This window comes from Prionailurus viverrinus, chromosome E1 (genome assembly GCF_022837055.1).
Source record: "Prionailurus viverrinus isolate Anna chromosome E1, UM_Priviv_1.0, whole genome shotgun sequence".
In the NCBI taxonomy this organism is placed as follows: domain Eukaryota; kingdom Metazoa; phylum Chordata; class Mammalia; order Carnivora; family Felidae; genus Prionailurus; species Prionailurus viverrinus.
In genome coordinates this window covers 15,630,214-15,643,236 of record NC_062574.1, presented here as the reverse complement: position 1 = coordinate 15,643,236, position 13,023 = coordinate 15,630,214, and the positions used below count along the sequence as shown (strand labels likewise).

Below are 13,023 nucleotides of genomic sequence, written 5' to 3'. Positions count from 1 at the left end.
CTGCAGGTGAAATTGAGCGCTAAACTAGCCCTCCAAACAGCAAGCTAAACTAGCCCTCCAAACAGCAAGCGTCTATATCCGCCCCTCAGGGCTTTCTCCTCCCTTTACCATAGAGGAAGGCAGCAGCTCAGCACCTGCCTGTGCCTTTGTAATTTGATGGACCCATTATTTTCATTTCCTGGAGATAGCCCAAAAAGGCAGAGAGTAGGGACAAAATCCTATTTGTGATTAAAGGAATTCTTTTTTTTTTTTTTTAAGTTTATTTACTGGGGGGAAGGGGCAGAGGGGAGGGGGAGAGAGAGAGAATCCCAAGCAGCCTCTGCCCTGTCAACGCAGAGCCCAACACTGGGCTTGATCTCATGAACTGTGAGATCATGACCTGAACTGAAATCAAGCCTAACTGAGCCACCCGGACGCCCCAAAAAGGGAATCCTTTCTACCACACTTCGTAGCCCTGTGCTCCCACTTCTTCCCCGTCTCAGAGATGCTCCATTGAGAGGGGCACAGCCACAGTTCAACCCCCTTAAACACTAATGAGAACCCCCACCTACTGAGCGTTCCTAGTGCCAGCCGTGGTGTTGAGCCGCTTGGTACACGTGTCATGCTTCACCAACACGGTCTCATTTGATCCTCACGCAGCTCTGTGTGGTGGGCATCGATACCCCTCGCAAAGGAAGAGCTGAGGCTTGGAGGAGCTGAGCAGCGTATCCAAGCGATAGAGCGTGGACACAAACCCAGGTGTGTCACTCCCTTAATGGTGACACCAGCCATATGGTTGCTCTGGCCAAAAAGTGACTGACCCTTGATTCCTTTCTTGCCTTCACCTGTCACCCAGTCAGTCCTCTTGGCTTTATCTCCTAAGTATGTCCCAAATCCGGCTGCCTGTGTCAGTCTCCACAACGCTGGCTTAGTCCAGTCCTGGGTCAGTCTTTGCTTGGAACCTTTGGAACCAGCCTCTTAAACTGGTCTTCATGCGTTACAGTCCATCCTCTCCACAGCAGTGGAATGATCTTCTAAAAATCTAAACTAAATCACATCACTTCCCTGTTTAAAACCCCCCAGTGACTGCCCAGTTGCATTGAGAAGAAAATCTCACCTTTACCACGGCCCATGGAGGTCTGTGATTGGGCTCCTGCTGCCTCTCTTTCTTCATGTCCCCTGTCCTCCTCCCTGTCCCTCGGACTCACCAAGCCTGTTCTAGGCAATGCACGAGGTCCCGTGCTAAGAGTGCTCTTTCCAGATCTTTGCCTGACTAGCTCCTTCTCATTCTGGTCTCTGCTCAGATATCACCTCCTGGAAGGGGCCTTGTCTGATCACCTGTATAAAGAAGCACTTGGAAATATTGTTAGAAAGATACATTGCTTTCTAAAAATAGCCCAGTTCTAAAAACAAACTATTTCGGGTTAAGTTTATAGGGACTTTTTTCCCCTTAGCAGGCAAAGCAGCCAAAGTTTGGAGTGTATAAATTTTAAATGGTTACTTGGTAGTTACACCATATTGTTTCTCAGCAGGATACTGTAGAAGTCATTGTCCTACTAATTAATGGTTACCTTAAAGCTAATGCATTGATCACAAGGTTTTTCTCATACAGAGTCTTTATCTAGCAACATAACAGCATCTAAGTGTTTGAGCCAAGAATTAAGTAGTTTACATGAGTGTAAGCAGAATGGGCCTAAAGCCTAAACCGGACACTGGTGTGGCTTGTGTTTTTTGTGTTCAAATTGTTTATTTTTTCTGGATTGTTTTTGTTTGATTGTCGTTGTTGGTTTTTTTTCCCCTTGTATCTTCATCTGATATCCTAACACTTAACAAAGTCATTCACTCTGTACAGTCCATGTGCTGTCCCTCTTGGCTTAGAGGGTTAGTTCAAGTTTCTCTGCTGATATATGTGAAAATGTCACATTTAGAAACACCCTCTCCACCTGGCTTCTTGTCTCCAAAGAGCCGTTCCTTGCCCCTTCCCCTCACCCCCAGCACCAGCCAATCCCTTTTCTCCTTCTTGTCCACTTAGTTTTCTTTCTGCTAGGACTCCCAGCTCCCTGACATAAACAACATATTCAGGTCAAATTTGTAAAAAAATTCCAAAGAGCTGCCTCAGTTCTGTTGTTGCACTGGAATTATCATCACCATTGTCCCTTGTATGTGCCGTGTGCCCCTTCTCCCCTTTTGCACACTTCCTCCCATCTGATCCTTCAGGTAGTCCTGTACCTGTGACCTCAGGCTGCTATGGCTGAGAGAGAATTTAGGGGATTGGCCAGCGCCGAAGAGTTGGAGCTAAAGCCCATACTTCCTGCCTCCAGCTTTCCCACTAGCCTGTGTTCCCACTCAGGGGCATATTTTAACAGAGTATTCATCATCAGGACCTAGGAAGTAATTTTTCCCTAGGAGATTTTGTTGTGTTTCTGGTAATGGGACTTATTTGGGAAGGGACTCCTGTCTATAATCTAGAACACATAAGATTAGCTTTCTAGTTTGTTCTTGAATTCCAGCCCATCCAGCATTTTGATTCATTCATATTCGGGGAGCAGCTAGTCAATGCCAGGCACCAGACAGAGGGTGAGGAAGACAGACATGATCCCTGCCATTACAGAATCTAGTGGGGATAAGACAGACAACTGGGTATTTGCAATATTTTAATAAATACCTTGGTCTGGGGACATACTGGGTAGGATAGAATCATGTAGCAGGGGCATCTAACCCAAACTTGACAGATGGGGAAGGCTTCCCAGAAGAAGGGACTTCTGATTTGAAGGCTGAAGGATGAATGAGAGTTCTAGCCAGATTGGGTTTGGGGTGGGATGGGCAATAAGGTTTCAGGAAGATGCAAGACAGTTTGAAGGCCAGGAGGTGAGAATATGGTCCATGTCGTCTCCATTCTTGCTCATTACATCAGATTTCGTGATTCAGCTGTTGGAGAGACTAGGAAAAAAGCAGATCGATGGCAAAAGGTATTAAGGGTATACTCAGGTAATACCTGTCTCTTTCTCATGTCTTCTTAACAGAAAAAACTCGAGTCTCCACCCCAATCGACCAATCCCTTCCTGGAAGATGAACCAGCGCCAGAAATGGAGGAACTGGCGATAGAGAAGGGAGACTTAGATCAAGTAAGTCCAGTTTGCATCTCCACATGTGACCTACCCAATGTTTGCTTCCGATTATGGGTCTGCTCGCTCTAAATATGGTCCTTTGGCTCTTGACCACATGCAGAGATGACAACTTTGGTGGTCTTAGAGAAAGCCTTTATCTGAAAACTGAATGGAAGAACAGCCCGTCCTGCCCACCTCTGTTCCCCAAGAGCTTCCCCACTGGAATGACCGACACGCACAAGCTTCATTGGCCCGTGCAGTGCAGTGGTGGGAACTCCGCCCTGCCTTGTCCATCACCTCCTGTGCCTGCCAGCCTAGCCCTCGATGGTGTCCTTGTCTGTCCGGTGACCACACCAGAGGCTCAGCAATCCCCCGTGAAGTTAGCAGCACCATCAGCTAGGAGAGGCCTCCACTCAGTGTAAGCCAAGCACTTGAGGTCTGGAAGCCATCGGGGCGGCCTGGAAACATCCAGGTGACCAATGGCATATTTGGAGAGTTACTTTTCAGAGCACACTAACACTTTCATTTCCTTTGGATTTTCTTTCCAACTCTAAATTTCCTCTCCCTCCATCCTATAGAATGGTGTTGCTGTTTCACTGCCATTTTATGGCAGAGTGGTTAGAGCAATAAATCAGACCTCTTCCTGTCTGGATTAGCGATCCCTTCTTTTTAATTTTCTACACTTGGCTGCTCGAGGATTATTTTATAGTGTTGTTTTGCTCCAGACACCGCCAAAAGGGGGCTGGCTGGGAAGACCAGCCTGGGAAACCTGTAGCCATGCACTTTGCAGCTAACCCTGCATTCCTAGCACGGTGAGGGTAGGTGGACAATCGTGGCAGGAGCCGAGAGAACAGAATTTCCAGGAGCAATTCCGAAGCAATGTGGTGGAGTGTGTCTGGTCCACTGATTAAATAATTGTAATAACGTGGATACTTCACATTTTCATGGGCTTTATAGTTTCAGATTCTTCTACATGCTGCGTTCCATTTCCTCTTCCCAACCCCTGCCTCTCTCTTTGTAGGGTTCTATATATGAGCTGTAGTGCGTGCTGCTCAGAGAGGTCAAGTGATTTGCCCAGGGGTACAGAGTTTGGGCGTGGAAGAGCAAGGACCGAAAGCAAGGTCTAGAAGTCAGAGACTAGAATTCCTTTCCTGCAGCTCTTTCACTACACCGGGGTGTCTCAGTGAAAAGTGGAGAACACAGAAATGAACCCCATGAATACAGGCGGATACATAAACTGGAAGGATACCTCAGGGTTATATCCCAGAGATCTGTGGGATTAGGTATAACTGATTTAAATATCATATCAACTCTTGTGGGAGAAAACAGATTTCTTCCAACTAAAGAAATGCATCTCTCACATTTGGAGAGGAAGGACCCCGATAGGAAGGAGTCTGGACGTAGAGTTCACTTTTCTGGTGTGTCCTCTACCCACACTCCGTTGCCTGCACCCGTTTGAGCTTTGGGTGGTAGTTCTGTTTTCAGGGCTCTGTGTCTTCCCAGTGCTGGTGGCTGCCATGAAAAGTTATCCCTTTAGCCAGTCATCTCTGGATGTCGTTAAACTGGATTATGACAGCAGCCCCCGTTACTACGAAATCGGCTTGGTAGATACGATATGATCTGTCTCCCTCATGGAACTGTTTGCTCATCCTGGAAGCCAGACGTTATTGTTGTAAGGACGAAGACTGCTCATTCCAAGGACACAGGACACAGATCCAGGGGGTAGGGCAGAGCCAGACTCTGGTCCGCTGTTAACTGACCATGTGGTAGGTTTTTACTGTCTCTAGACTTACCTAGTTTTTTTCGTCTTTAGAGAGAGCCTGTGGTTTTCAAACTATATTCCTTGGTGCCCCATCCCATGTCACTGTGGGGAGTTGGGAGGAGATCAGGGCTCTGAGTCCCTCCAAAATAGAGCAGTTCTGTTCTGAGTCACATCTGTCATGGAATTCTTTCAAACCAGGGGTTTGAGATCTGTTTAAAAAGAAAGTACCAAAAACCCCTAGGCTAGATGACCCACCTGCAGTTTCCTTGGCCATTGCTTGTCAGTGAGGACACGTGTGCACCAGTGACTAAGGCCTCCTCACATTCCGTCCCCAGACTCCTGCGGCCTCCCCTGCCCATGTCTTGCTGGTGGTCCATTAGGTGGGAGCTCCAGGATCTCCGTCTTCCCAGCCACTTACTGGCTTCTGGAGTTGGGTGTGCAGGAAGCGCGGGAGCCCCGTGGGGCCTCAGGGAGGAAGTCCACAAGATGCTAGGTGAGCCGCGCCTGCGGTTGTCTGGGGTTACCCAACTCACTGCGTCACTGCATAAGTAGACAGTTGGCCCGCAAGGTGTAAGGGCCTCTCCCTGCTCGCTCCTGGAGTGTATGCTGTTGAGAAAGGGGTGTGAACTCGAGAAGAGGTATTTAGTTTGAGCAGTCAGTTGCCATCCTACTCCCAGTGTTAAAAAACAGCATCCGAAAGGGGACTGAAGGTGCCCGGAGACAAAGAAGTGAGGAATTTCTGGTTTAAAAACATACCCTTCTGGTGATCCAAGCAGTTAGATTTAATCTCTTTACACTGGATAGTAATAAAAGGAAATGGGGCCAGCTGCACAGCTCCTTACTGTGACAACAGTAACCTTCTATTATTCCATCTAACTCCGGGAGGAAATAACTTAAACATCTGCGGCTCTTGGACAGAATTCACACACTCAGAAATGCAGCCCGATGCTACTGCTAAATGACTTAGTATGTACTTTAAGCTGAGAATCAACCCTTTGGGGAGCTGGCTGGTGCGAAGGGAGACGCCAGTTTGAGCTGAAATTCCAGCACCTCTTATCTAAATAGGAGCACAGTCATAAAGCAGCCCTGTGGACAAAAATCAAAAAGGAAACTTTGGGCAGTCCCTCCCATTATTCCCCTTTTGCTTCCAACTCACACTAAAAACGCTGCAAGGGACCAGGAGGCGAGGTGTTGGGTCTCCGCTCCCTGCCAGGAGCGGCATTAGTGGGCAGTCACCTGCCATAGGGTTGGGACGCCCGCGCGGTCTGACGACGTTCTGTGGGTTCCGAGTGTTGTTCCATGGGGCCTCATCGAGCACATGGCCTGTGGAAGACTGACCATGATGAGATTGCTGGAATAGCATGTAGCTGTTTTCTTTTATCCCTTAGACTCTTTTTATGCGTATGCCGAGCGAGCTCCTCAGACTCTCCTCGACACAGATTTTTATCATATATTGCTTTTGCACACACATAAACAGGAAAATAAGAGCGAAATAAATAGGTTAAGATACTCCTAAAACAACTTCACAGTCAGAGTCCAAGTCTCCTGTACCACTTTTTTTTTTTTTTTTTAATTTTTTTTTTTCAACGTTTATTTATTTTTGGGACAGAGAGAGACAGAGCATGAATGGGGGAGGGGCAGAGAGAGAGGGAGACACAGAATCAGAAACAGGCTCCAGGCTCTGAGCCATCAGCCCAGAGCCTGACGCGGGGCTCGAACTCACGGACCGCGAGATCGTGACCTGACTGAAGTCGGACGCCTAACCGACTGCGCCACCCAGGCGCCCCTCCTGTACCACTTTTTAAAAAATCTTTGTATGCTGGGGCTCCTGGGTGGCTCAGTCAGTTAAGTGTCTGACTTTGGCTCAGGTCATGATCTCACGGTTGGTGAGTTCGAGCCCCGCGTCAGGCTCTAACAGCTCAGAGCCTGGTGCCTGCTTCTGATTCTGTGTCTCCCTCTCTCTCTGCTCCATCCTGGCTTGCACTCTGTCTCTCGAAGAAGAATAAATGTTTTTAAAAAAAAAAAAAAAGCTTTGTATTTTTAAATAATTATAAAGTCATAAGTAGTTGCAGAGTGCAGAGAGGTCCTGTGTACCCATCTCCTCCTAGCTTCCCCCAGCGGTGACAGCTACCATAACTAGTGCATTATTAAATCTGTGAAATTGATTCCAACCCCTGTTGTACTCAGGCTTGGAGGTCTGCATTTTCCCACACTGTTGTCGTCCAGGCCGTCCAGAGCATGGGTGACGTGCCACTGCTTGAGTGCTCCACCACCATCTCTGGGGTTATCTGCCAGGCCGTCCACAGCCATCTCTCAAGCTTTTTATCGTTATTTCTTGCTTTTTAAAAAGAAAATACCAAAATTAGAGAAAAGTCTTAAGAATATTGCAAGAACTCTCAAGTATCTTTCACCTGGGTTTACTAATTGTTAGCATTCTGCTACATTCGCTTTATCATTTCCTTTTTTTCCTTCCCATTTCTGTCTCCCTCTGTCCCTCTCTCCCCACTTCTTTCTCTCTCTCTCTCTCTTTTGGAACAGTTTAAGTTAGCTGATATCATGTCCTTTACCTCTAAATATTCCTGTGTGCATTTCCTAAGAAGAAGGTCATTCACTTAAATCACTACAGATCGAAATCAGAAAATGTGTTTCAGTGCAGCACTATTACCTAATTTGTAGAGCTGAAATCTCATAATGTAGCCATTCTAAGGCGATAACTTAAACTGTTTTCAGTAATTGGAAAATTGCACATAAATTAGTGAACAAAACCAAATTCAAAATATACACGTTGATTTAAAACATGACAACATGTAGAGTGCCTGGATGGCTCAGTCGGTTAAGCGTCCGACTTTTGATTTCGGCTCAGGTCATGATATCGTGGTTTTTGGGATTGAGCCCCGTGTTAGACTCTGTGCTGGCAGCAAGGAGCCTCCCTGAGATTTTCTCTCTCTCTGCCCCTCCACTGCTCATTCTCTCTCTCTCAGAATAAATAACCTTTTTAAAAAATTAATTTAAAAAATACGACAACATTCTATATTACATAAGTTATTTTCCAGTTTATAATTAGCAGAAGGTATCCTGCAGATGTATGAATATTTTGGTCAAGGGAAGAACATGTAAATAAAGGGGATAATTATAATCCTTATAATGATTATATTTTATTAATAAAAAGATACTTGGGTGTTGTGGCTATATTTCCTAATTCTAAAATCAGGACACCTAGTCTTAAAAAAGTTAGACAAATCAGATTTGCCTCTTCATTTAAAAATCACCTTATTGCCTTGTCTGAGGAAATCCTCAACGTCCTAGAGCTTGGAAAGCTTAACTTCCCAGCCTGCTGTCCTGGACCCGAGCTATGGCTTCCAGCCCACCCATTCCTCCAGCAGGCTGGCTCCCCCCACAGCCATTTGTTCTAGTGGAGTGTTGTGTACAACCTTTAGCCCACGGGTAGTAAGAAGCCAAGGACCGGTTTTCCCTCTGAATGCCTATGAATGCCTTTTCCCTCTGAATGCCTTAACCCCCTTTATTCTACATTGAGTCCTAGTTCAGGTTCTTTGAACGAGCAGAGGAGGGGCAGAGAATCCCAAGCGTGGTCTGCTCTGGCAGCTCAGCCCGATGCGAGGCAATGTGAGGATTGGGACCTGAGCTGGAACCGAGTCCACATGCTTAACCGACTCAGCCACCCAGGCACTCCGGTCCTATTTTAGCCTTAACATCTCCAAATGGTGAAACACTTCAATAAAATAACCATGATTTTGAAAAAAAAAAAATAATAATAAAATAAATAAATAAAATAAAATAAAAATAAAAATCACCTTATTGAAAAGAATAAAATACTAAAAAATAGGTAACTGACATGGAAAATGTAGAACAATTAGGTAAGGACCATCCCCACACAGCCATCATACTATGTCATGGATCCGCCACGTTAAACTGATGGACATGTGGGAAAAACTCCTGGGGCACCTGTGAAATGAAGGTGGAACTTTGGATCCAGAGTTCAAACTCCACAAACCCAGTCTTGGGAGCCTGTTGTAGTCTCACTCTGAGACCTGACTTTGGCAGTGGCTTTGGGACAATAAGGGAAAATAGCCCAGATTTTAGGAAGCACCAGATTTCTAAAAATCTTGCAAAGAAACAACAACAACAACAAAAAACAAAAACAAAAAAAGTAAAGACATGGAACTCTCAAAAGGTGAAAAGGGAAGAGAGCTAAATAGGAAATTGAATGGGATATGTCTAGGGTTGACATTTAATTTTTGGTGTTCATTTCCAGTTTTTACAGATGCTTTTAACCATTAGAGTGTTTTATTTTTAAAAGTTACTGGAAGGGAATCATTCTTTCTATCTATCATTAGGGGCTCAGCTTTTCCTGTATTTATTAAAAGATACGAACAGCTCAATTCAGCAAGTATGCTGTGGGTGTCAATTTATGCCCAGTTTGTACTCTAGTACCCCAACAAGGCCTCAGGGTCCTTTTGTTGGTGTTTGACAATAAATAGAATTGACGTTTTTTAGGAATAGAACAAAATATGTAGGAAGATCTTTGCTTATTTTTTTAGAGATTTAGAAAAGGAATTAGGGAGCAAATATAGTTTTTTAATGCTTGCCTACCTACATGGTCTGTATGTCAGTGGTTTTTAAGTATCAACTGGGGACCAGTGCTAGCCCTGTTTTACACTGGTCCAAGGCAAAAAATAAAGACAAAACTGCCTGCTGCCTGCCCAGCTAGCAAGCTGGTATAGGGTCACCAACTCTCTGAAAAGGAAGGACTGCCCTCATGCTGGTATGTTCTCCCTATAAAATGTTTGGGTATAAAATACTCTTTTTTTCAGGAACCTACCGAGAATGGAGAAGAGCAAAATAAAAAGTCAGCAACGCTATAGTGGTCCCTTATGCTTCTTTTTCTTACATTTACTTGTCAGTGAAATTCAACAATCTAGGAACCATTGCAGGAAAGCAATGCTATAATAGAAAATTCTAGTTTAGGAGATAGGAAGCTTCACTGTGTGCCTTTGGGCAGGCCGCTAGAACCCTCTGAGCCTTCCGTTCTTTAGGTGTAAAGTAGTATTAATTCCTACTCTGAGGGTTGTTGTGAGGAATAGATGAGATGTTACTTCATATCAAAGAGCTTGGTCTATGATAACCGTCAGTAAATGGAGGCTATGAAAAATAGATCACATGGGCGCGCCTGGGTGGCTCAGTCAGGTAAGCATCTGACTCTTCGTCTTGGCTCAGGTCATGATCTCACGGTTTCGTGAGGCGGAGCCCCGCATCAGGCTCTGCGCTGACAACGTGGAGCCTGCTTGGGATTCTCTGTCTCTCCCTCTCTCTACCCCTCCTGCGTGCTTGTGTGCGTGCGCTCTCGTGCTCTCTCTCTCAAAAAAATAAAGTAAAAAAAAATAGATCACATGAAGGCACTTTATAAATTTTAAAGCACTGTACAAATATAAGGTACTGTTATTCGCCAGGATTTAAAATTTTAAAACATCAGTAAGATGATGAATAGCTTCCAGATCAAAAGCACGTGTGTTATCAAAGTAGCAGTAAATCTTTCAACATGCGAAGCAAGTCAGTGATGCTAACAAAACTGGCTCATTGTTCACAAACTGGCATGAATCATAATGCAAGACATAGTCCCAGTTTAGTTACGTGGAGTGCTTTTAATCTGTGTTAGGAGTGAACTTTGAAGGGATGTTTTCTTTGAAACTGCTTGAAAACTTGCAAAGATGGCTCAAGTATAGGTTTCTTCTTTGTTTCCTTCCTTTACAGCCAAAGAAGCCTAAAGCCCCAGACAATCCGTTTCATGGCATTGTTTCCAAGTGTTTTGAGCCTCATCTCTACGTGTATATTGAGTCCCAGGACAAGTGAGTGATGAATATTTTGCTGTTTTCTACTGCATTTCTCCCTCCTCCAGTCACGGGTGGGCCTCACGAGGGCGTGACTCCTTCCAGAGGCTGAAGGAGGGACTTGGCATGGCTCCTGTGACGCCCTCTGGAAACCTGCTAAGGATATTTTTTATATCTTACGAATGTTATCACTCATTGTGTTCATAAATCTTAGAAGCCTGAATCTGACTCAGATGAGCTCCCAAATGTATCCCAACAACCCCTTCCCCTGTGTGCACACGTCAGCCCACAAGCCTTGACAATGTCAGGTACTGGAAACCAGGGAAAGAAAGCCTAATCTCTACTGTATATGTTTTCAAGTATCATTTGCTTAAGTTTTCATTGCAAAATAATTTAGACTTACAGAAAAGCTATACAAAATTCTCATATGCCCTTCCCCCAGAGAATGCTACCATTTTACATTACCGTGGTTCTCAAAATCAGGACGGAAACACTGTGGCATGAATGTCCATTTTCTGGCCTGAGATCCCATCATGCATTTAGTTGTCAGGTCTCTTTAGTCTCCTTTAACCTCGAATATACTCCCTCAGTCTCTCGTTCGTTGGTCTCTCATGACCTTGACGCTTTACAGAGTACTGGCAGATTACTTTCTGTGTTTGTCTGATGTTTGCTCTTGATTAAATCCGGATTATTGCATCGCAGGCAAGTATACCATAGAGGCGATGCTGTGTCTCTCTCGGTACTTCATAGCGGGAGACACACCATGTGGACCTGTCCCCTCAATGGTGATGTCAACTCTGATCGCTTGCCTCTGGTGGCGCTCACTAGCTTTCTCTACTGTGCAGCTACTATTTTTCTCTTTGTGATTAGTAAGTATCTCACGGTGGGACACTTCGGGACTACGTAAATACCCTGTTTCTCCTCACACTTTGCCCACTCGTTTTGACATGCCCTGATGATTTCTGCCTGAAGCAATAATTTACTGTAGCATTTGCCAAATGTTCATTTTCTGTTCCCATCGTTTCTCCCGAATTAATTAATTGGAGCTATTCTGTAAGGAGGCGCTTCAGTATGGATTCAGTATGGATGGATTCTTACTTCCTTTCATGGATTATCAGCCATTTAATATATATACTTTTTACAAACTCAGGGGTTCTCAGAAATGTCCACAAAGCAGCCCACCACAGCCAAGTGTCCTCACAGCCAGGGAAGTGTGTTCAAACTCCAGTGTCCGTAATTCACGCAAAGGAGGAAGAGCCCTCCTCATCCCTGAATCTCTGTCCCCAGCCAGAGGAACTGTTGAAGGCCCTTCCACGCAGGAAGGCAGAGTTTGGAAAGGTCGGGTTTCTGGAGACAGGCTGGCCCTGGCTCTGAGAGGAGGCCTTGTAGCCTAAAGAACACACTTGTGAGGACCAGACGGTGGCTCATTGCAGGGAGTGCAATAGCGTCTGTGAGAAAATTCTCGAGGAGTTCTCTGGGAAAGCATTTAGGTGCTGAGACTTAGTTTTTTGGTTTTTGTTTTTAATCCCCCTGTTGTGTAGGTTAGCAAATTCTTGTTTCCGAGTATGTTTTGGAGGTAAACCATAAGATTAAGAGACTATTTCAAGTGGAATCACTACACGGAACATTATTATTATTTGCCTATTTGATTTTATAGATTGTGTCTACTCTTCTCCTCCCAGATTACAAAATGTTTCATGTTAAAGCCTTAGAAAATAAACTTTGTAGAAGAGCTTCTGTGCTAACAGATACAACCTCCCGCCCCTCCCGCGCCCCCCCCCAAAAAAAGAGTTGCTTTCACATTTCACCTTGTAGAGCCAGTCTGCCTCCTCCTCTCTATCCATTGGGCTCATGTCCGAAGGCACACAGAAAGGCAGTTATTAACTATTGCCATTTGCTTCTTTGAAACGCCATTTTCTGTGTTTAAAAGTTTTTTCTCAGGATGTTAATAAGACACCTCGAGGGGCAGGGGAATGATCAGTTATTTGCCTATTAGATTAACAGGTCTTAGAGCAGACCCCTTGGATGACTCTTCTTGGACAAAGCCCGTCTTCTCTCATCAACCCAAACTCTTTATTTTTCAAAAGGTTTCAAAGCCATCGGGTCCCAGGTTTAAAGTGCATATCGGAGATAACCACATACGTTCCCCAAATCCACCTGGTCTGGAGAGTCATTTTTCTGAATTATTACAATTGTGGTATCTACTCTTTTCACATGGCCTTGATTCATATAAAGTGTACTCATTGTCCGTGCTATTTCAGGCAGAGAGCCAGACCTCCCTTCCATAGGGACTCTCCATTTCTCTGTGAAAAATGAAGTGCTCGCCACT

General features: G+C 44.9%; 1 protein-coding gene across 2 annotated transcripts in view; it reads left to right on the top strand.

Moving 5' to 3' along the window:
• Nucleotides 1-13,023, top strand: part of VPS53 (VPS53 subunit of GARP complex) — a 156,883-nt gene that overhangs the window by 76,458 nt on the left and 67,402 nt on the right. For both annotated transcript variants that reach the window (XR_007146837.1, XM_047832644.1), the window contains exons 12-13: nucleotides 3,003-3,104; nucleotides 10,618-10,712. Coding sequence is in view for 1 of the 2 variants with exons in the window: in XM_047832644.1 (XP_047688600.1) it covers nucleotides 3,003-3,104; nucleotides 10,618-10,712 (197 nt within the window). In the remaining variant the exon portion in view is untranslated. The remainder of the gene's footprint in view (nucleotides 1-3,002; nucleotides 3,105-10,617; nucleotides 10,713-13,023) is intronic.